The sequence below is a fragment of the Theropithecus gelada genome, chromosome 5 (genome assembly GCF_003255815.1).
Source record: "Theropithecus gelada isolate Dixy chromosome 5, Tgel_1.0, whole genome shotgun sequence".
Classification (NCBI taxonomy): Eukaryota; Metazoa; Chordata; class Mammalia; order Primates; family Cercopithecidae; genus Theropithecus; species Theropithecus gelada.
The window spans coordinates 122,494,577-122,519,091 of record NC_037672.1 but is presented as its reverse complement, the minus strand read 5'-3'; the positions used below and the strand labels follow the sequence as shown (position 1 = coordinate 122,519,091).

The 24,515-nt window shown below is 34.8% G+C and overlaps 1 protein-coding gene across 3 annotated transcripts in view; it reads right to left on the bottom strand.

Moving 5' to 3' along the window:
• Nucleotides 1–4,953: 4,953 nt before the first annotated feature.
• Nucleotides 4,954–24,515, bottom strand: part of FAT4 (FAT atypical cadherin 4) — a 191,759-nt gene continuing 172,197 nt past the window's right edge. For 2 of the 3 annotated variants that reach the window (XM_025386034.1, XM_025386036.1), the window contains exons 12-17: nt 21,993–22,078; nt 20,925–21,104; nt 18,383–18,507; nt 16,504–16,721; nt 10,599–10,860; nt 4,954–7,980 (exon numbers count right to left, since the gene is read on the bottom strand). In XM_025386034.1, the coding sequence (XP_025241819.1) occupies nt 6,113–7,980; nt 10,599–10,860; nt 16,504–16,721; nt 18,383–18,507; nt 20,925–21,104; nt 21,993–22,078 (2,739 nt within the window). In that variant the 3' untranslated portion in view covers nt 4,954–6,112. The remainder of the gene's footprint in view (nt 7,981–10,598; nt 10,861–16,503; nt 16,722–18,382; nt 18,508–20,924; nt 21,105–21,992; nt 22,079–24,515) is intronic. The other variant, XM_025386035.1, reaches the window with a different exon arrangement.

Genomic DNA, 24,515 nt, shown 5'->3' with positions numbered 1-24,515 from the left:
TTTTTACTTAAAAATCAAGGATCAACAAATGTTTTCAGCAACATTCTGGCCCAGAACTGTGCAAATAGAGTAGGGGAAGGATGGTTTGAGTGAGAAGACTGCTCTGGCAAAACAGAATCTTATTTTGATCAGCATTTGTACCACATGAAATATGTTTTCAATTTGAAATGGGGAATTCAGTGACATTGCCAAAGAACTTTGTACATTGTAGGTAATTTTATTTGGGCTAGAATGGTACATAGATTGAAATCCCAACTTTTTGCCAGAATACCATGATGACTGTATTTTGTATTTTGCAACCTGATTTGGGAGTTTGGCAAACTGATTCATAAACTAATAAAGTTAGAAGTATTCAAATAGACCACCTGAAAATCATCTGCCTTTAGGCAGTGTGCTTTAAAATGTTCTGTGGGTCTTTCCATTTCAACAGATATGGAGAGTCTCTCACAAATATATCTATTTTGAATATATCATACACTATATGAGGATTTGATGAATCTGTCATTAATTCAGCATATTCCTTTCATAAATATGAACAGTCTTTATATTATATATAGATGTCAATTACACATTTTCAGAATTGTGTGAATCATGACACAACTATGGGTTAAACATATACACATTATACAGTGAATAAAAAGACTTCCCCAAGCCTTTTCATGGTCAATGCCAAAAATATGTATTTATATATTAATTCTATTTCAGTACACTTCACTTGGCTACTTACTGAAATTCTAGCATACTTTGAAAAGTGCATTAGTGATGCAAAGATTTAGGTAACTATACTCATGATAAATAGCAACAACAAAATAACCTCATTAACAGCTATATGGGCAACCCTTAGTTGCCTTGATTATACATGGATCTTAACCATTAGGGCAAAATGAATGCATGTCCACCTTCTTAGGATTTACTTTGCATTGGGAGAGTTACTTCAACAGTAATTCTGTTTCTAGGCCAGTTTTGAAATATTCTTTACATACATTTATCCTTAAGCTTTTTGTGGGGCAGTCTTTGCTAATATGTTGACAACTATGTAGCCTAATTGATTCTCTTGCTGTTTCTCTAACATGAACTGTTCAAATCTAAGCTTCTCCATGTCACTCTCTCTGCCTGAGAAAGTGTCATACATATGTCCAGGGCTCACTCACCTGCCTCATTCAGCTCTCTGCTCAAATGTTTCCTCCCCAGAAAGGTCTTTCTGATTATCTGATTCAAACTAGCATACACATTCTCAAGTCAACCTCTTACCCTTAGCCTGTTTTAATTGGCTTGCTAGCACTTGCCTCCACTAGATACTACACTACATAATTAGTACTATATTTATTTATCTCCTCTACTAGAATGTAAGTTCCATTAATACAAGTGTTATGCCTGTTTTTCACTACTTTATTCCATGACCTAGAGGAGTACTTGATGTGTAAAGGGCATGAATTATGTCTGTGATCAAATTTAATACAAGACACTAAATTTCTTTGTATTTTAATATATTTCTCTGTTAAAGATTATTCTATTTCATGGCCAGGCGCGGTGGCTCACGCCTGTAATTAATCCCAGCACTTTGGGAGGCCGAGGTGGGTGCATCACGAGGTCAGGAGATCAAGACCATACTGGCTAACAAGGTGAAAACCCATCCCTACTAAAACTACAAAAAACATTAGCTGGGCGTGGTGGCGGGCACCTGTAATCCCAGGTACTTGGAGGCTGAGGCAGGGAAATGGCGTGAACCCAGGAGGCGGGCTCGCAGTGAGCCAAGATCGCGCCACTGCACTCCAACCTGGGTGACACAGCAAGACTCTGTCTCAAAAAAAAAAAAAAAAAAAGATTATTTTACTTCACGGCCTTTAGGTCAGAATATATTTATTTGCAATGATTATCAGAGATGCATAGGTTTTCTTAGGATTCAATCTTTGATATGTATTTGTAGGTACCAAAACTGTATGCACCCAAATTTATTAGATCCTACTTTCTTTTCCCTCATTAAGAATAAATAAAAAAATGTAGAATTCATGTGTAACACTGACATATAACACTTGGACTGAAAAAGCCATAAAACTGCTGGCTGGCTCAGTAGTAATAGACATGTAAATTATTAATAATATGGCATTTCATTTAAAATATTTTAAGGGACATATACTAGATTAATCAAAGTCTTTAAAGTTTTACTTCACACTGAATGGCCTAATAATGTGTAAAGTGTATTTTATTTCTAGGTTTATTTTCCTAAGTGAAGGTAATTTCAGTCATTTTGAAATGTTGTTAGTCCTTTAAAATGGCATCTATGACATAGCATAGGAAAAGAATAATTGCATTGCTGTATTATTTATCCACAATTTAAAAAATATTTTCACTTTTCACAGTTGTCTTTTACCATAATATTAAATTTTAGTAAAATAAAAATGCATTTGCTTGACAATAGTGATTTGTTCTGAGATGGAATGCCTGGAAGTAATAGTCACTTGGCGATATATTCTATTTCACTTATAAATAACATATCTATACAGGACATGACTTTCAATAGTTTAAGCCAGTTCTATTTCTCATCAGCCTTGGTATTGGTAAGTATTTTGTTAGCAACATGCAATGGGGAGTGGCACTCCAGGAACTTCTGCTGCTCCATTTTCTTTTCTTTTCTTTTTTCTTTTTAGAGTAAAGTGAAAGCAAGTTTGATAAGAAAAAAAAAAAGGCTATCCACTGGCAGAGCAGCTTCCATTTTCTTAAAGTGATTTTAATTGATCTTAAGCTATCGATAATATCAACTAATTTAGAAAATTCTAGAGATGACATTGAAAGCAACAATAATGTGCTCCTTAGAACTCAGTAAGCAAAGTAGTCCTGTGTCATGCTGCCACACCTTGTTCACATGGGTGATCACATGCAGTTATGACAGCATAACTGCAAGGGTATTTTCAATATGCACCTGAAAGAGAGTAATATTTTCCCCACAACACAGATGCAGAAGAGCCTAAAGAAGTCTGTTCTACAGTGAGTCAGTCTATGCAACCCTACCCTCAAAATCTGAGAGGTTGAAGAAAGAAGCTGACATATCCAGTTGCTCAGAAAGAATCATTCAGTGGGGACTTATGAACAGAAGTCATGCTTGTGCCTCAGGCAGTGGAGAGACAAAATGGCGGATCTCTGCACCATTAACCCCCAGTCCGGGCATTATATACCATAGGAAAGAAACGTGTAGGACAATTGAAGTTGACCTTTCATGGAAATGCAAGACTGCTATGTGAATCTGCCTAATGTCAGGATTTACAGTTAGTACAAGCTCTTACACAAGGAATTATAGATAAACTGGAAATATTAGAGGCATTCCCAGAACCGGGGTTAATCAGAAGCCGACATGGGAGATGAGCATCCAAAATGGAGTTGCTCTGGCCTCTACAGAGTAGAGCAACTGTATTCCAGGATATCCAATAAAACTTGACAGGGGATGGATTAAAATTCTCAGGTCATAATTTTATGTGTGAACGTGCAAGTAACTACCACTATTCATTTGTGGGGATTGCTAATCTGTTAATTTGCCTATAATCCCTCCTCCTCATAGTACACCATATGTCACTTCAATATTTCGATAAATATTACTGCCCATTTTAAAATGAGACCTTCATTTCATAGATTTCTGATTTATTTTAATATAAATATTGGCCTTGCTTCAGTAGAACAGATTTCCAAGAAGAACCAAAGACTAGAAATTGTCCTATGAGAATCCTATCATGTTCCTAAACTGGGATTGATTAGTCAAGGGAATAGTAATTCTCTATCTCACAAAGAATTCTTAGAGAATAAGAGTAAGCTTGGCACCAAGTTCCTTCCCCTTTACTCTTAGCTATAATCATGTTTATCATCTTACATTTAGCTCTGTTCTAAATTATAGAGTTTATATTCTTGAGGACATTGAGATGCTTCAGAGTTTTTTTTAAAACTGTATTCTGTTTTGAGTTACACAAAGCAATGAACATGTTTCCATATTTGGAGAATAAACTTATAAAATTCATAGAGAAATACTAAAACATGTTGGCTCATTACAGGTGACAAAAAAAGAGAAGATCCGATCATTATCTTACATTCAGTGTTTTAACCTAAAGGAATATCATGATTTAGATTAAATTCACATTATACTTCCTAATCTGAAACCAAAAAATAATAATGTCAACATTATTAAATAACAAAATAATTCTGGCATATACCTCAATCTGTGGGTGTTAATATACATATTGTTAAAATTCCTATTCAATATGGTACAGTCAGTATTAAAGGAGAGTATTCTCAATGAATATTAGGTTTGGGGCTGATATTTAATTAAATATGTTCTGAGATTGTGAGGTAATTTTTAAAAATCCTGTTATTTAAGATGTAACTATGACTCCTGAAAACAGAGGTTTGTCTTGGCTAAGATAGCATGTACAGTTTCTTTAGAATTATGCAGCAGAGTAATCAATAAATTAAAGACACATAGGTAGAGTGGAGCTTTCGCTATCATTCTTTCTACCCACCCTTGGACTTAGAGAATTTTGGGCTGGGTCCTTGGAGAAAATCAGACCCAGACATTTTTCCATAATTAGCTTTAATTCATTGCTGCTTCTACGGCTATAAGACTGATCTAAAGCTGGTCTTCAGTGAACACATTCTACTGGGAATTTCCAAACATTTATTGCCAGAATGCTTAAAACAGTTTCGTAACAAAGTCAGTCCCCTAAGATCAACCTAGTCTAGACTCATTATACCCCAGGGAAACCTAAGAACTCTGACATGTAGGAATGCACTAAAGTGACTTTGAAATACCTGTTCTGGCAATGATCCATATTCACATTTTTTAAAAAGAGAATGATGTTGCTCATATACAGTTCAAGTAGCCATACCCTATTGACAAGTAGAGACTATTCTCAATTGGGCATACAAAGAATATAGAAAGTTAAAAATTAATATTACACTATGAATACAAAATATTTTAAATAAATATTTTAATTCTATTGTTGACATTTACAAGTAGAAAGCATACAGTATGTTACAAATATCAAAATGTGAAAAATATGAATGTTACATAAGTAACAAATATAAAAAAAGTATTTTCTTACCTTCCCTGAAAGTAAGAAAACTATTCGGCATAGGAAAATATCAGTATCAAAAACACAGTTTAGGTGTAAAAAAAGTTTTTACACAGTATTAAAAAAAATGATCTACAAAATGACAGAAAGTAAGTGTTGAAATCTCATTTCATATAAATTATAAAAACTGGGTACTTAGAGTAAATGTTATCTGGTTGGAAAATAAGTCCAATCATAGGCTTTCCTTAGGTCAATTCTTTAAAATATTAAAAGCATAGAAAATGTTTTTCAATAAATAACATTTAAGAGTGTCCTAAGTGCTGCTGAGAACATCATTCGCATAGCAAGGTGGCAGTGTTCTGGGGACAACATGCAATCATTCTGTTCCTAATGGAAGCCTCATGAAAGTCAGGAGACCATAATCACTTGCTCAAGGATCCAGAAGTTTTAGACAATTCTATAAGAAAGCATTAAAGTGCTGAACACAATGACTTAATTTTAGTACCCACTGTCATGTAAAACTTACTGAAATACTCAGACATTTCTGAGCAACATCAAATACGGAAACTATCATTCTGAAAAGTGTTAATATACTTAATCTTTCATTCCATGATAGGAGGGTTCCTTTCTACACTTTACAAGGATTGGTTTAACATCAAGAATCTTGCAATGCAAAACATAATTATAATAATACAATGGAAACAATACACATACACCACTGGGAAAGCACAAGTTCTTTTCTGCAATGGTAAAGGTATCAATTTTTAAAAATCACAAATCAAACACCGGTAAATAAGAAAAATTTTCCAAATGCTGCATGCCACATAACTAGTTACAAAACACAATGCATGCAGGGAAATAAATTCAACCACACATGTTTAAATTAAGAGTTGTTGTGAGTCTGTTTCAGCAGCATTGTGGTTATTATTTTTAAAGTTTTCCCTCCACCACTAGTCCGTACTGGCCTGTTTTTCAAATGTGACCCAACCTAGTCGGCAAGTTTACAATGGTTTGAGCATTTCTTGTTTTTGTATTTTTATAGTGCCAGTACATAAACTTCACACATACTGTTCTGCTTCCCCATCTTTGGGGACTGGCTTAGTTGTCCCAGCTTTGCCTTCTTCATTTGCTGCTGCTTTTTCTGGAAGAGATGCCAAATCTTTAAAAACATCTACATAATGGCCAAAGCCAGGACCCCAGTTCAAAAGGTTGTCCCAGTTGAAAGTCCCTGCTTGCTGCCCTAGCTTCATGGGCAGTGTGTTGTCAGCAGCGCCAGGTGCCGCTGCCTGGGTGCCCACAGGTCCTCCCTCGGCCCTGCGGCCGTGGTACCTTCGAGGCTTAAGTCTTGCTCCGTAATTATCTTCATCATCTGCATCAGATTCATTGACTTGAGATAATTTGGGCATCCTGGAAGTATATACCATTGGCTTCTCCCTGTCATATTCCATTTCTGAGCAAGTGAAAGATTCATGGGAGTCACTATCAGAAGAGGATTCTGGAGCTGGAATGCCATCGGCTGGATTCCTTGTTCTAGACAGTGGCCTTCTGCAGTCCTCCTCTGAAGAAGACCTCCCATGGTCTGCACTGCAGATACTTGGGTTTCTAGGGCGAGGTGTGTTGAGCCTCTCCACTTCCTCAATAGAGAGTCCAACTGGAGGAGAAGATTCCAGAGGAATCTGCCCAATTGGCTGCTTTAGGCGACTCCCTGGTCTAGAACCATGTGATGCCATGGCCTGAGGACTCTTGCTTCTCCTTCCCAGCCTTGTGGCATAGTTGAAAATGCCAGGTTGGCAGGTGTCACCATGCATTTCCAAAGTATTACCATCCCTTATGGGAAGATGCAATTCCCTTGCTGGGCTGTTTCTATAGAATGTAGAAGATTTGGAGAAAGGGGCTGGACTGTGTCGAGACAGAGGGTTGGGAGTTGGGCATGCTGAGTGGCTTAGGGAGCTGGTTCTCAAACCTTGACCATATGAAGGCTGGTAAGTCAAACTGCTTGCTCCTAAGGGCATGGGGGATTGCCTTGCAAAACCTAGGGGACTGTGCCTCTGGATTGAAAATTTTGGTGTGTGGCTGCGGAACTGCTTGTAGTGTTGGATGATGTCAGCATCCGAAGGGGCGATGCTGCTGGCATTGTCAATGTCATAGTGCTCTATCTCCTGCTCTGGAGATGCCAAAGGGGCACTGGGGATGGTTTCTGAGTTGTGAGGAATATCAGTTTCATCATAGATAAGGTAGGGGTTTTCCCTTTCAATGATATCTGGTTTTGGGTTTCCTTCAGGCTGCTTCCTCACAGTCATGTCATCCCCGTACGGAGGGATATTGTCGGGGTCATCAAAAGCAACATTCTCACTTCCTTTTTTCTTCTTCTCCTTCGGTTTCTTCTCCTCTTTGGGATTTTTGGCCTTCTTCCCCCTGCACTGGTTACACAGGATAAGGCTCAGGACCAGGAGGGCCAAGACGGTTGCGCAGCTGCCCACGATGGCAGGCACAGCCCACAAAGGCAGGGAGATCTCTTCAGGGCCCTGACTCAGAACACAGACATGCCCTGCAGGACTTCCAGCTTTGCACACCTTCCCCTGAGGACAGAGGACGCCAAGACAGGCCACCACCATCTCACAGGTCCTTCCTGTGTGCGAGTCTGGGCAGCTACAAGTGAAGCCAGAGTGCAGGCCTGGCTCACAGCTGCCACCATTCTGGCACGGGTGGGAGGCACAGTCTCCAGGAGGGACACACCTGTAGGCATACCACTGATTAATGCACAGCAAATCACCCCAGCAGGGGTTGCTGGCACAAATGTTCGGGCCACGGCAGCCAATCTTCACCGAGGGATCTGTTTTTGAGATGGAGGCCAAGCTATGCTTCCCGCTGAAAGGAAGACTTTCTCCACCATACCACATAGAAGCAATGCAGCCATCAAAACCTGCTGGGAGAAGCAGCAGCAGTAAGGCTTTTTACAAAAAAAAAAAAAAAAAAAAAAAAAAAAAAGGCTTATAATACACTGCTGACATCTTGTAAAGAGAAGCTCCACAATCACCTCATATGAATACAGAACCTCAGTCTCAGTCATCGTCCAGCTGAAAGGTAATTAAGCTGTGCATCTTATAATATACATTAGCAAGGGACATAAGATTACCGTGACCAAACATGGGGCAGATTGCTTGAATCTCACTCATTCTGAAGATTTATGAGTGACTTGGGCAGGCTGAATTTTCTTTTACTTACTCATTTGTTTATTTATCAATTCCCTTCCTTCGTACATTCCATATACCAAAAATTGCATACATACAAATAAAATGTATGTGTTAAAACTTGTAAAGAACATAAAATAGGCCAGTGATTTCAACTACTAAATCATGCATTCCCATTGAAGGTGATAATGCACCAAAGGTGTGGAACATAGGTTCTTGGGGAACAAAAGAAAAAAATCTTAGCTATTACAATGGTCTGTGGGCCTTGAAAGGGAAGATAAAAACATAACTCTGGTGTTAACATTTTATGACTTGGGGATGGCAAAGTTTAGACTATATTAAGTGTCTCCTTAGGGGAATGATAAAGATAAAATACAAAGTTAAGAAACACTTCATTACACTTGAGTGTGCTAGCACTGCTGATATTCCTATCTCAGGGCCCAACAATCTATTTTGACTCTACCAAAAAAGCATAATTTCCATTGGCTTGTTTTCTCACAACATTCTATGATCAACATATACGAAAGACTTGGACTTTAACTTTTATGCCTTAAATCTATTACTCTCACATGCATTTTTCCCTCTTATTTAATGCATCGTTCTACCATAGTGACATTCTCATTCTTGATATGTTTTACCATGTAGTTTTGTGACATCTTTTCCGTTTGTTCCTATACTCCTGATTTTCTTCCTATTACTTTGTCTCCTTTTCTGACTTATTCTCCTCTACCTATAACCAGTAACTCTTAGGGTTACTGAAGATGAGGTCCTAGGCTTTCTTTTCACTCTACACCCTCATGTTAGATGATCACAGCCATGTCCAGTACTTAAGTTACCTGCTTGACACTGACCACTCTTAAATACGTATTTCCAGCTAAAGTCTATTTCTGATTTCCAGCCCATCCATCCAAAGGAGTTTCTCAAAGATGTTTCAAACCCAAAATGTCCCAAACCAAATCTAATATTTCTCAGAGATATGCTGCTTTCACGGGGTTCTGCAGTTTCCTCTCTTGCTGACCTACTCTTCTTTGAGAGGTAGAAACCTCCTTGAATTTTACCATAATCACTAACAGTTTGGTTGATTATAGTTCCCAGAGTACTTCTTGCTTATCCATTCCTTTCTAACTCCTCAGTCACCACACTAGTAGGAGCTCACAAGACATCTTGCCCAGATCCCACCTCATTTCTATAGATCCACTCGTGCCCTCCTCCAATTCATTCTCCATGTTGTAGCCTGAATGATCTGTAATATTACTGCATATCTAACTTGATCCTACTGTGATTAAAGTTTTCAATAACTTCTCATTGCTCTGTAGATAAGACCAAAACTGCAACATGGTCAGGAAGTTGCTTCATTCTCCAACTTCATCATTTACCTATGACATTCGCCCCCAGTGTGCTGTGTTTTATAACTTTGACTTAAACTATTTCTTTTTTTTTTTTTTTTTTTTTTGAGACGGAGTCTCGCTCTGTCGCCCAGGCTGGAGTGCAGTGGCCGGATCTCAGCTCACTGCAAGCTCCGCCTCCCGGGTTTACGCCATTCTCCTGCCTCAGCCTCCTGTGTAGCTGGGACTACATGCGCCCGCCACCTCGCCCGGCTAGTTTTTGTATTTTTTAGTAGAGACGGGGTTTCACCATGTTAGCCAGGATGGTCTTGATCTCCTGACCTCGTGATCCGTCCGTCTCGGCCTCCCAAAGTGCTGGGATTACAGGCTTGAGCCACCGCGCTCGGCCAACTTAAACTATTTCTTTAAAAAAATTCCTATCAACATAAATTAACCTTTCATACACTTCTATCCTCCTCCTTATCACTCAGATTTATGTATAAATGTCAATTCCACAGCAAAATTCCCCTTCCTTTCTGTTTTTCACTGTATTTTAGAATTCTACATTCTTCATTTGTATTATTTATCACACAGAATAATGTGGTTACTTGTGTAAGAATCTGATTAATGTTTGTCTCCATTAATGGTCTATGAAGAGAGTGGCTGTGAATGAATAAATAAATGAACAAATGTATACAAAATACTTGGTGGACAAGCAAAGCATCAACACACTATGGACTGAATTACAACCTTGGCAAGAAAGATGCAAGCTGCTAGAGAAAGTGGTGGCTAATAGTTTATTACAAACTTTCTGAAGATAGTTATGACATTCTTAGGATATTTATAATTGATATTATCAGACATCAAACTACTTTTTTAAGCATAAATTTTATTGAATGAAATTGTACTGTATATGAGATTCATGCTAATTGTGTAGATTTTAGCCACTCATGCCACAAGAAAAAAACAATTACTCTTTGAAGAACAATTTTACTTCCCTTGTGACTCTACTTAACAGAGGCATTTACCTGTTTGGGCATCTCGATGTGCTTGATTGGGTGGAATTCCTCCAAGTGATATAGTAAGCACATCAAGGCCACCGAAGTCCTGAGTAGGGTGGATAATATCTCTGTTATATATTCTATCGACAGACAATACTGTGGCTGTTCCATTTTTCCCAATTAGAAAAGTGTGCCAGTGGCCATCTGCAACATACACTTCAGGAATATTTCTCTCCACTTTCCCAGCGATTCCTGCATCAGATGTAAAATGTACTTTGCCATTCTTAATCTGTAAAACATATTATAAATAATATGCAATTAAAATATGGTATGATTAAATCAAAATCATTAATAAAACTAAACTTAAATTTTTTGACCAATCTACAGCAGGTAGAATAGCTGAAGAATCTGGTTGTATTAGAATGTACTTACACACCTTGTCTCTACAATTTTAGGCAACATACACTTTTATATTTAATAGTTTCAATGGTTTTCAAAATATTCTTGTATGTATACCTAATTTCTCAAAACACAATGAATTATTTTCCAGAACACAATTGAAATAATAAAGGGGAAAATGCCCATTTTAAGATAACTAAATTATACCTTTTTAAATTATTTGTATTCCAGTGACAACCTGCCATTGGAGTGTGTTATGCTGATTCGTTTAGTAAAAGGCCCACAGTACTAAAAAATTGTGAAAACCACTTGCAAAAAGAAAAAGCAATGCTCAGCTAAAAAGGAAGCATAGTTGAAAAATAAAGATGAAAACAATTGTTTTACCTCTCATCTTTTACACACAAATTTTAGGAAAAAATGATGCCTATTGTTTATATCGTTTATTGAGATCAAAAACTATGATGAACAAAGAGTGAATTCTTAATGAGGTGTCTGGGCAAGCCTTCACTTTGGCTGTCTTTTACAATTTATCTAAGGGATATTTGGTTTATTTTATTTTGTCCAGGAGAACATTGGGTAACAGGGTGCTCCCGCTCCAGTTTCCAGCAACTGAGTTTCCAGTATCCTGAGCAGACCATTTTAGAAAATGAGATAATTTATGAGGCAAGATGAACATTTGGTTCAGGGAGCATATCCCGTTACCACTGCCAGACAGAGCTGGTGTGTTGGCAGGGGGATGCAGTGGCACTGTTCTTCAAATAACGGGAATGAAAAGATGGATCAGTTTATTTTGTCACTCAGATCAAATGCTATTTCTACATGCAACAAACACATCTGGTAAAACTAAAAATCAGTTCATTTGTACTTTATGGAAAAGACGTCTAACACATTTACATATGTTATTCATATAGTAATATTTTATTAAAGCAATTTTTCCAGATAATAATATATTTCAGAACCAAACTAAAAAAAAACACAGAAAATTCTAGCTAAATGACAATAACATTTCATCAAATGGGCAACATCTCATGACACAGAGTAAAAACAGCAACCCTCTTTGGTTATAGCTAGAGTCCTTTTTGGAAAAAAAAAATAGGAAAAGCCTCCCCCCAGCTCTTTCTTCCTAATTGATTTCATCATGTCATCCTTTTATTCAATAATTTTTGATGAAAGAGAACTTGGAATATATCACAAATTGGGGCGGATAAGAATATAAGTTCCCATTATAACATTCTTAATGTTTTCTTTCTCCCTGGCAGTGCTGTACTTAACACTTATATAATTCCTCACTTTTAAAACGTCATGCTAATCTTTGCTTCATTTTATTTATTCATAAACAGTCAATGATGAACCACAGGAGCTGAAAAATTATTATCGCCTAGTGACCCAAGAGCCATTGTAATGTTATAGCACAACAAATTACTTATTGTGGGGATACAGGTGTAAGCAAGCCTACTGTGCTGCCAGTTGTATAAAAGTATATCACATGCAATTATGTATAATACATAATACTTGGTAATGATAATAAATGACTATATTAGTGGTTTATGCATTTACTACACTAAATTTTTTTATCATTATTTTAGAGGGTACTGCTTCTAATGATATAAAAAATAGTTGTAAAACAGCATCATCCAGGTCCTTTAGATAGGATTCCAGAAGAAGGCATTGTTATCATAGGAGATGACAGTTCCATGTGTGTTATTGTCCCTGGAGACCTTCCACTGGGACAAGATGTGGAGGTGGAAGACAGTGATATTGATGATACTGACCCTGTGTAGGCTGAGGCTAATGTGTATTTTTTTGTGTGTTTCTTAGTTACTAATGCAAAAGTTTAAAAGTAAAAATAAAATGAAATAAAGTTTGAAATAGAAAAAAAGCTTACAGAATAAGGGTATAAGGAAAGAAAATATTTTTGTACAGCTGTACAATGTATTTGTGTTTTAATTGTTACTATGAAAGAGAAAAAAGTTAAAAAATTTAGAAGTTTATAAACTAAAAGAGTTACTGTAAGCTAACTTTAATTTATTATTGAAGAAAAATATTTTTGATAAATTTAGTGTAACCTAAGTGTACAGTGTTTATAAAGTCTGCAGAAGTGTATAATAATGTCTTAGGCCTTCACATTGACCCACCACTTGCTTAATGACTCACTGACTCAGAGCAACTTTCAGTCCTATAAGCTTCATTCACAATAAGTGCCATTTGGGCAACACGAGAAAAGTTATCCCTACAAAAAATACAAAAAGTAGCCGGGCATGGTGGCGGATGCCTGTAGTCCCATCTACTTGGGAGGTTGTGCTGGGAGGATAAATTGAGCCCAGGAGGTGGAGGCTGCAGTGAGCTGAGATCATGCCACTGTACTCCAGCCTGGGTAACAGAGCAAGACCCTGTTGCCCAGGCTGTCCCCAATTCCCCACAAAAAAATCTTCTATGTAACCTTTTACTGAACCTTTTCTATGTTTGGATATGATTATATACACAAATACTTTCCACTGTGTTACAATTGCCTACAGTATTTATTACAGTAAACATGCCATATAGGTTTGTATCACAGGAGCAATAGACTATTCCATATAGCCTAGGTGTATAGTAGGCTGTACCATCTAGATTTGAGTAAGTTCACTCTATGACATTTGCACAAGAATGAAATCACCTAACAATGCATTTATTGAAATGTATTCCTGTCATTATGCGACTCATGATGGCATTTATTTATTCATTTATTTAACTTGAATCTATAGAGCTTTGAATTCCTTATTCCAATTATTCTGTACCACCTGTGTTGCCCACTTAAACAAACAGACAAACACAAAACAAAAGAACTGGTTTAGAGCAGAAATAAAGTCCATCACATTACTGTTATTACAGAACATCAAATATGGAGCTATAAGGTATGGCATGAATGAAGAGAGATTTGTGAAATGAGTTAAATATTGGCCTACAAAGTTTTAAACAAGTATGCTTTCCTTTTGCCTTTCTCTCTGAAACTTTCTCTTCTTAATTTTTTTTCTGAATAGACCCAATTGATTCTACATATTCTTCTCTCTCCTCTCATTGCTACTGCTGCCCATATCTGACACTGACACCCTGTCTCTCTTCTAACCACATGCAATCCCATGTACTCAACACCCTTGCTCATTTTTCACAAAATGTCCCCATCTTCTGTCTGCGTGTGTGTGTGTGTGTGTGTGTAGAGAGAGAGAGAGAGAGAGAGAGAGAGAAAATGATAGAAAAGACAATGAGAGAGAGAGAAAGAGAGAGAGAGAATGCAAACCATAAGAAAGAGTTAAAGAAAGGGTCAGAAAAGGAGCCAAAAAAAAAAAAAAAAAAGGAAAAAGAAACCCTGGCATCTTGGTGACCAATAAGCTAACTGATAAGTAAAAGTCCATCCTAACTAGCTTCCTAGTCTGTATAAGCACTTGATATTCCTGTCATCCAAATAATTTGCCTGCTTACAACAGCCACTTTCTTTCAGTTTAGATATTCTTAATTCACTGCTGTTATTTTTTCTTACCTATTCTCTTTACCTACCAAGCCCCTTAATCTTTGAAAAGCTGCTTTTCAAAATTTTCATACAAAAGTATGCATTTTGGTCTGTATTATCCATTTTTTTATTAATTAGCACTTACTTTCTTTTCAGGAAAAAAAAATTAAGTTATTGCTACCAATCTAACAAAATCTGGAGTTATATGCTGCTGTCCTGTTGGAAATAGAATTTATGTTGACAAAAATGGATCCTGACATTGAGCTTTTTTCTTAGTGGAGAAAAAAATTTGTCTTTGATTTTTTTCAACCACATTATATTTTGACTAAATTCCTTGGCTTAAAGTGTACGTTAGTACAGAAATATTTCATATGTCATTTAAATGGCACGAAGACTTGGAAGCAGCTTAACAGATAACACACAGACCTCAATGTCAAAGCCTCTCAAAACACATAAAATACGTTTCTTATAGAAGATGAAGACCTGTTTCTTTCTTTGCTTCTTTACTTTGTTTACTTCAAATACCATTTTCAATGAAAATTATAAGTACCAAATAATAATATAATACAATGGCTTATGTGTTCTCTTTTACAGTTGTTTTATTAACTCTGGAACTGGGTCCTTTGTTTCAATAGAGGTACAGTTAAAACCTGAAGATGTTCTCTTGTAGGGGATAAGGGTAGAGTCTCTGCCACTTGGCAGTAATATCTGGGGCCACATAACTCTTTGTTGTGAAGTGCTGCTGTTTAGCAGCATTCCTGACCTCTACCGCTAGACGCCAGCAGTACTCTCCCACCTCCTAACTGTGACACTTGAAAATATCTCCAGATATTGCCAAATGTCCCCTGGGGGTAAAATTTTTCCTAGTTGGAAATGACTAGACTAGAGGAATTATCATTTGAGAAGGTAAGAAATGTTGGTTTTCATGCTACTTATTAAATATATTTATATGCAACATAATCACGGTTGGCTTGCACAGAGAAAAATTTTGAGGATGAAAGAGGCTGAAGTTTAGAAGTGAACATCTATTTTTATTTTTAGTATTATATGTGAATTAAACCTAATAATTTTCTGAACATATTGCTCTTTTTCTTTGTGAACGATCCCTGAAGTAATTATCAAATATTGACTAACAGATGAAAATAATTCAGGAAATCTAGATTTGTAATCTTAAGAATTTACTAAAATTTATATAAAAAATTATCAGTAGAATGATACAAAGTAATATTAATGGAAGGCAGTCAATACAACTAAACTAAAGAAACTGTTGGTCTAGGAGATGACTTATTTGTGGGAAAGAAAGCAGAATATAGATTCATAAATTCAGAAAGCTGAGAGCCGATGCAAAAATGGATATCTATTGAAATTATTCATCTGTATGTAATTTTAGTATCTTATTTACAGATAAGAAAAAACAAATTATGTAAAAGCCTAAAGATAAATCAAACCATTGTTCTTATGAAGTATAATTTTTAAGATTATTTAAAAATTATTTGGAAAGGTTAATTAAAATTATAATAAATTCCAAATATACTTCACAGAGTTTATATAGAGAATTGAATATATGCTCCAGAAATCATATAATTTCAAAATGTTTTTCCTTATTTCAAAATGTTTTTCCTTATTCTAATCCTGTCAATTGACATATACAAATCAGTATTTGAAATAATTGTTGGAGAAAAATATTTTTGTATTTCAAAGACACATTACATTTTTGGTTTGCTTTGTTTAAAAGTAAGAAAAAAGCGATATAAATTCTTACCAGAAAAATAGATTGCAACTCATTCTTTGTGTGCTGGCCTACCTGGCAGGGTTCTCTACTCTAAAGCACCACAAAAGTGTGTAGAAACCAAACCATTCAGATCTTTGTTACTCTGGCCAATGCCTGTGGAATAGTTAAGATAGATGACATTGGAATAGTGCCCAGCATTAGTCGGAACTCTAATGGGTTGTAAAGAAAAGGACAGAAATTATGGGAGGAGTGATTTAAACCACTACACGGCAGGCGGTCTAATCAAATGAAGTCACCATTAGCTTTTATCTCACCTTCACAGTAGTGTAATTGCTGCTTTCTTGGATATGGATTAAAATGCCATTCTCGCTTCTGGTCCTAAATTTTACCTCCAGACTGTTCACACCAAAAGGCTCCAACATAGCACCTCGTATGCTTTGCCTTAACAAATATTCCCGCTTCTCATTCTGACTCATGTGGTAGTCTAAGCGCCCTTTGCCTTCTAATGATAAGGCAGTGTCAGGAGTAAGAGCTGAAAGCCAAAGGAAAAAAGGGAAAATGAATGCATTCATTTGGCATTTCTTGGAGAGTTTTCTATAGTGACAAAAATATAAAAAGGACAATGAAAATATTAAGTTTTGGGAATTACTGTCCCCCAACTCTACTCTTTAAAAAATAGTCATTTATGAATTATTATATAAGTTGATTTCAAATGTTTACATCCATTTCAGAAGCATGAAATGTAAAATACTTTATGACAGTCATTAACCATTTGGGAAATACTTACTAAATTATTTGCCACATTATATAAATCATGAATATCTAAAGACATAGCCACTTGTTGGAAATATGTACCTGAAAAATTTGTTTGTAATCATTTTCACTGTGTTTCCAAAATATATGTTTGCATGATTAAAATAATTTGTAATCTTTAGTCTCTAGTATGCTATGAATTTGGACAAAGAAGTGTACAATCAAATATTTGCATCTGTAACTAACTTTATTTTCAGTAATCATCACATATAATTTATCATCACGTGTAATCAGTATGTATATTATAATTTATCATAATCTGAAAAAAATCCACACTCCAGAAATGTGGAAGTTTAAGTTATAGAAACAAATCATATAGCTAAAGAAAGAATATGAAGAAAATGAGCTCAAATGTATTTCAGTCCTGAAAAATACACTTTAAAACGATACATTTTATAGTATGTGAGTTACATCATGATTTAAGAAAAAGCGCCTCAGGCATTTATCTAGCCAATGACTCATATTTCAGATATAATTAGGCTCCTACTTATTAAATATTTATTCATTAAAAATCACATGACAATATGTTTTCTATGTTTTCATGATCTCTAATATAATTACACACAATTACACTTTCTGCTAAGACCTTTTAGATTACATTATATCCTCAATTTTATTATGCATTTCTATTCATTTTCATAATATAATTGAATCAAATGACTTCTTAAATGTAGTCAGATATCTGCAATGGATTTAAGTAGTAACCACTTGTTTGAAAATGAAGAATTTTAAGAAAAGAGGAGCCATTAGGGGTAGTTAGTGAAATGTACAGCTCGAAATTACAGAGCACCAATTTCTAATGATGATGTGAACGTCATTAATGTCTAAATAATAACATTAGGGCTTAGGAGACAACTGATGAAAGGATTTTAAAAAGCAATATCCAAAACTAATTCTACCACTTGTACATTGAAATGAAAGTATCAACATTAATTTTAACATACGATGCCATTGTATGATGTTTTGAGCCCAGTGTTGAGTGACTTAGTGTGTATACCTTTTTATGCACAAAAATTGACCAGAAAAATATCCCCCAAAGGCAGATAATACGAAAAAAAAAAAACAAACCCTAAATATAACCTTTGATCTTCTAGATTGCCTAGCATTCTTACAGCTAAAACAAACAAAAATAAGTGAATAAAATAATTTTAAAATGGAAGCTAGAGATTTAGTAAATAATTCTTTAAACGGATATCATTCTTCTTCAGGTTACAAAAATATTTTTTAAATGTCACTGTATTTTACCAATTATTGCCCATTTAATATTTTTAATATTTAGAATGAAACCATAATTTTTAATCCAATTACATACTTGGGTGCATATATTTTACTTTTCATAGTTACTATAATTTCCAGAGGAAGATGGAAGACCTTACATACATTTTTCACAGTATTTCCCAGTGAGTCCCTCTTTGCAATGACACTGCTGCCATGACCAGTAATCCATACATGTGCCACCATGCTGGCATGGGCTGCGAGTACAAGCGCCTTCCAGCCTAGGGCATCTAAAATAAATCATAATGAGAACCATAAATCGCATAAAAGATGAGAAGAAGTTTGCTTAAACTCGATAAAATTTGTATTAACTTGTTTAATTTCAAGCACTCCATTATTTGAAGCTCAAGTTACAACTACATTTGGAGAAACTAATCAAATTAGAAGTTTTCCTAAAAAACACAGTCTGCCTCACACTAAAAAAGATTCAAGAAAAATTATGTCTTACATAATAATGAGAAGGATATGACAATTTCTTCTTTAAATTAATTCTTACTTGAATAAAATATCTTGGTCAAATAAACGCTTTGGTTAATACATATTATCCAGGGCCATATATTTTTGGACACCTGTCTACCAGGCTACTCATGCAACTAATGTTTAATGAATGCCTACCATACGCCAAGTACTGTTCTAAGCATGGAAGTAAAGTAATGAAAAAAATAACCGTGCACTCAGGAAGTACTTATTTTTTTCTTGTGGAAGAGGCAGAAAGTAAAGAAAAAAATAGCTATCGAGAAAATCAAGGTGAGAAAGGGTATAGAGAGTTTGCAGGTTTGTTGAATCTTTAGGCAGTGAATTAATCTTAATCTTTAAGATTAATTCTTAAGACCTAAATAAAATAAGGGAATGACGTATATCTGGTAGAATATCATTTCAGCTAGAGGAAACAGCCAGTGAGAAAGCCCTGAAGTGAAAGCGTACTGCCATGTTTGAGAAACACTGAGGTCCAACATGGTTGGAGCTCAGGGGACAAGAAGAAGAAGAGTAGTTAGATATGGTCAGGAAGTTAAGGGAGATGGCAGATCACAAAAATGTTGTCAGTCAGTGTCAGGATTTTGGTTTTGAAGCTGGTTAGATGGGAAGCTATTGAAGCACTTTGAGCCAAAAAGTGAAAAAGTTAACTGACTTGTGTTTTAAAAACCATTCTGGTCCGGGTGCAGTGGCTCATGCCTGTAATCCCAGCACTTTGGGAGGCCGAGGCCAGTAGATCATGAGGTCAGGAATTCAAGACCAGCCTGGTCAACATGGTGAAACTCCCGTCTCTACTAAAAATACAAAAATTTGCCATGCGTGGTGGCAGGCACCTGTAATCCCAGCTACTTGGGAGGCTGAGGCAGATAATTGCTTGAACCAGGGAGGCGGAGGTTGCAGTGAGCCGAGATCCCGCCACTGCACTCCAGCTTGGGCGACAGAGCAAGACTCCGTCTCAAAAAACAAACAAACAAATAGAAAGGTCATTCTGGACATAAGGTCTAACAGAAAGAGAGGAGTTAAAGGTAAGTCTAAAAGTTTTGTTTCAGTAGGTTTTGACCTAAAAAGATGTTCACGAAATACCTCTAAATGAAAAAAAAATGGTATTTAAAAATGTGTGTGAACATGGAGACAGATACAAAAGGATGCACACCAAAGCATGAACAATGGTGGCAATCTCAATCCTTTGTTTTTCTGCACTGTTTGATTAATAATAATAATGAACCAATGTGACTTTGTAACAAAACAGTAACAACATGTAGGAAAAGAAAGGCAAATGGCAAATGTTATTAAATTATTTAAGTTACAAACATTAGAAAGTATTTCTAGCTTTGCCAGTAGTAGTTTTATTTCTAGTAATCTCATCCAGAAAATAATGTGAGCAAAGATTTTTGTGAAAATGTGTTAATCACAGGGTAATTGGTATATTAATAAAACTGGAAACAACTGAAGTGTAAAGCAATAGTTAAAATATAGCACATTCACATTATGGGATACTAAGCAGTCACAAACATGACAATAACCTAGGAGTACTTGTCTCTGGGTGGTTAGATTATAGGTTAATTTTATTTTCTTCCTTGTATTTTTTTCAGAATTTTTCAAACTTCAATAATGAACAAAAGTAATTTTAAAATAAAATATGTAATTTCTACCATTCCTAAGTTATTGCTAGAAACCTAATTAGTAATCAAATAAAAAAGTCTTACAGTTCATAATTAATCAAGTTATTACCTGTTTTTAAAGCTGTATCAAGTTTTTAGGAATATGTATGTCTATAAGTAAAACTATTTAAGGTGAAATAAAGTTCTATGTGCCCATGATGGCTAACGTCTATATATCTCTATATGCTGGAACTCTTTTTTATATAATTTACCAACTTAGTTCATTTAATCTTCACAACTCTCTGTAAGAGGATAAAACATATACATGCACACATACATATATATGTAATATATATGTATAAGACTCTAGAAAAATATTAATTTTCTAATTAAATATCAAACTTTATGCCAAAATTTCAAAGGTGTAAATAAATATTTAAAATTCAAAACAATGTATATCATTTGGTATTTTTAGAGTTTTGAGAATAATAATTTCATCTTTTGATGCTCACTGAAGCATACTTTTTTTGCATTCTTTTTCTTTAAAACAGTAAGAAATAAAATTGCCATACTGATCTAGGATGCCTTGTGCTGCCAAAGCTTGGCTGGGTTCCAGAGGCCTTCCATTGACTGCAAACTCCATTATACACCCGACAAAATCATGGCTTTCCACGTGTCCTCTCCTCTGAAGGATTGGTTCTAGCGATCTGATACCTCCAACTGTGACTCTATTTGGCTGAACATCAAGAGTCCTAAATAAAAAATGGAAGATATAAATATTAGTGCCAAAAGATTACATTTTTATATAATGTTTATTTCGAAAAACAGTGAATATAGCTTTTTTTGACATTTATTATAGTGTGATAAATTTCAATAGAAAACATGTAGAAGAGTGTCCTATAAACACACAGAGTTGTTAGGCTTCCAAGTTATGAAAAATAATAAAATGTATGGAAATTATGTTTTCAATTAGTCAAATTAGATGTATATTATCACAATACTGAGTCAGTAAGAAGGAGCATACTCTCAGAGGGAAGATAAAATGCTATAGAATTAGTACCACCTCTAATATTTACATTACATTGCTCCTTCCCTGAAGAGATGATAAAGGATATCAGTAAGGTGATCAATGCAAGGGATGCCAATAAGTTGACTGAGGCAATGAATGATACGTCATTACCCAGGTCTATTTATTTTCCTCTGTTTATCATTTTTTCCTATTAAAATCACTTATTTTCTGGTAGATTACTGCTGTGTTCAGCTTTAAGTGCTATGGAAAAATATCTGTTAATAATTTTCACATAAACTTTTAGAAATGCAGTTGAAAGAACTGGGGTCTTTATCCTACATGTTTTTCAGAATGAAGGTCATATACGATTATTTCATGAATCTTTCCAAAGACTACTGGCTATATTTAATTTCCTTTTCACCAATTTTATCCTTATTTCTACCACTTCATTTCACACATTTTAACACATTTTGCACAGTAATTATTGACTATTTTATATTATAAAAATTTGGAGAGGGAAATAAAATATCTTAAGCTTTATGTATACTTAGCATCCTGTAATTATTTTAGGTATACAATTTATTTAAAAAATTTAAGTAATAATGAAAATTAAAGTAATCATATTCCTTACCAGTCATCTGAAACTGCCACATTACTGACAGTACAATATCCTGGCTCTTGGTTCTCAGAACAGGAGTCCACAGTTAAGGAGGCTGCCTATGAAGCAAAAGAAAGAAACGTTCAACTTTGGGTTCTACGGTCCCTATTAGCCTTTCCAGCCAACATTACCCATGACTTGTTTCTATGTGAACATGACTTGGAAACTATGATAACATCTTGATTTAATGTGTAAATCACATAATTATAATACTGAATCATGGGCACATGTTTCTTTGATATCTCAAACTAAAATTATGACTATCTATACCTATAAGAGGTAAAAGGGTACCTTTAAAAATCCTCTCCTGCTCCCCTGTTTTAAAGGTGAAAAAATATAAAAATGCCATTAATCTTCTTTAGAATAATACACAATAGGTCTGAAACATCTTCCTGTAGATTACAATCTTAAGAAATGTGTTTATTGTACTGTCAAACTATGTTAACAAAAGCAAAGATTTTCTTTTCTTTTTCTTAATTTTTGATTTTCAAAAGTCTTATTCTCATACGATTTCAGCCATATTTACAAAAGGACTATGAAAATACAGTATAAATACTATTATAGCAATCTATGAAAATTTAAATATTCAGATTAAAGTTTGAAATATGTTAAATCAAGTAAGTGCTCTTCTCATTTTTGTTAAGAATAATTATCTATAAATAACATTACAACATATTTCTTTATAATCAGCATGTATTACTATAGATCACTTTACAGTATAAAATCCCCAATAGTATTTAAATAATGATTAAGTAGTCATTTTTACATTCTAAGGGATGCATATTCCCTTGAGACAAAAGCCTTCTGTTTAGTAGAACATATGAATACTCCTTTTGATTGATAAACAAAGTCATCAATTTATGGTTAAAAGGCCTACGAATATGATAACCATAGAAGTCAGAGTCCTATATAATGAGTACCAGCAACTGAGGATGGCTGCAGTGCAGTCTAAGACCAAAGTTGTATATCCATATTATTGTATAATCTGCAATGCTATTGTGATGCACCTCCTTTGTTCCCCAAACTTCATTAAAATTTGATAAACGACAAACTTTGCACATTTTAGTTGCTGAAATTATAAGAAGGATGGAGTAGATCACGGGAATAACAATAATTCATTTTCTGAATGGACAGGAGGTTTAAAGATTTCTCCCAGTGCAGACAATAAAGCATTATTCTAAATTTATGAATGCCACAGATGGGGTTAATCCAAATTTGTTATATATATAGAAGATAAACATAAATACAATGCAACTATCTATTTATCAGGACGCTTATCATTTCAGGTTTATAAGAGCAAAGCAAATGTAGAAAACAGTGCAGGAAGATTAAGCAAGTTGACTAATAACATGACAAACTTAAATGCAAAGTTTTGGATACCAAATTTTCTGTATTTAAAAATGAGGGCACTTTCATTAGGAATGAAAATGATTGATTTCTTTAATATCCCACTTTTACCAATATTGCTTATGATTTTTAGGCAGTATCTATAAAATATATATTTAAATAGGAGACTTGCAAAAATTTATCTGAAGTATCTCACATTTTAAAAATAGAGACTGAGGTGAATGTGTAGTCAATTTATTAATTGTTTATCAAATATTACTGGCTAACATATTCTTAAATGTTTCTAAGAGTTAGTTATTATAAGCTCTGTACAATAAACTCTTGTGAGCCACATGGATATTTTTGCCTTTTTTTTCAAGTAAATTATAATGAATACAAACATTTGTAGGAAAAATTTATACTTCCAATTCTCTGGCAAGACATTCATGCCCCATTTAGTTAATTCTTTTGACAGTTATGATTATTTCCAGTTATCTGTAAATTGGGGTGACACCCAATCTCAAAAGCAGTATTAGGTTTTTATAATTCAACTTCTGCTGCTTAGGTGACTATTTGATTGAACACATCTCTCTACATATATTATGCAAGTATCCTTGTAGAGATCCCTAAAAGTATCATAAACTAGAAAGTACCACATGGATATTTATAAATGCCTCAACTAGAAAAATAACCTTGGATAACAGAATTGTATTTTAGTCATTGTTAATATTTCATATATGTCTAAAAGCTTGCTGATACAACTCAAAGAATAATGGAGGAGATGTTTTATTTTAATAGTAAGCTCATGCAATTTAATCTTCAGAGTTAAATTCTCTTTTGCTGTTGAATTTTTATAGCTTTACCACTATAAATTAAAATGTTTTACCCCAACTATGCAATGATATAAAGCTTAGAGGTTAATGATTTTGCCAGTTTCCAACCAAAATTATTTTGAAATGTAGAAAATGACAATTTCAGAATCCAGTACGGGCCCTATTTTGGATGTTTTCTGAAACAGGAAGGCATTTTTCCTATGACTCAAGTAATAATGACAGAGTTTTTTTCACATATGGTATTATTAAAATTGATGACTGTGGTCACAATAATACAAATGAACTGCATCCTTCAAATTACCTCCTTCACTTACCTCTTGCTCCCATGTCCTCGTTT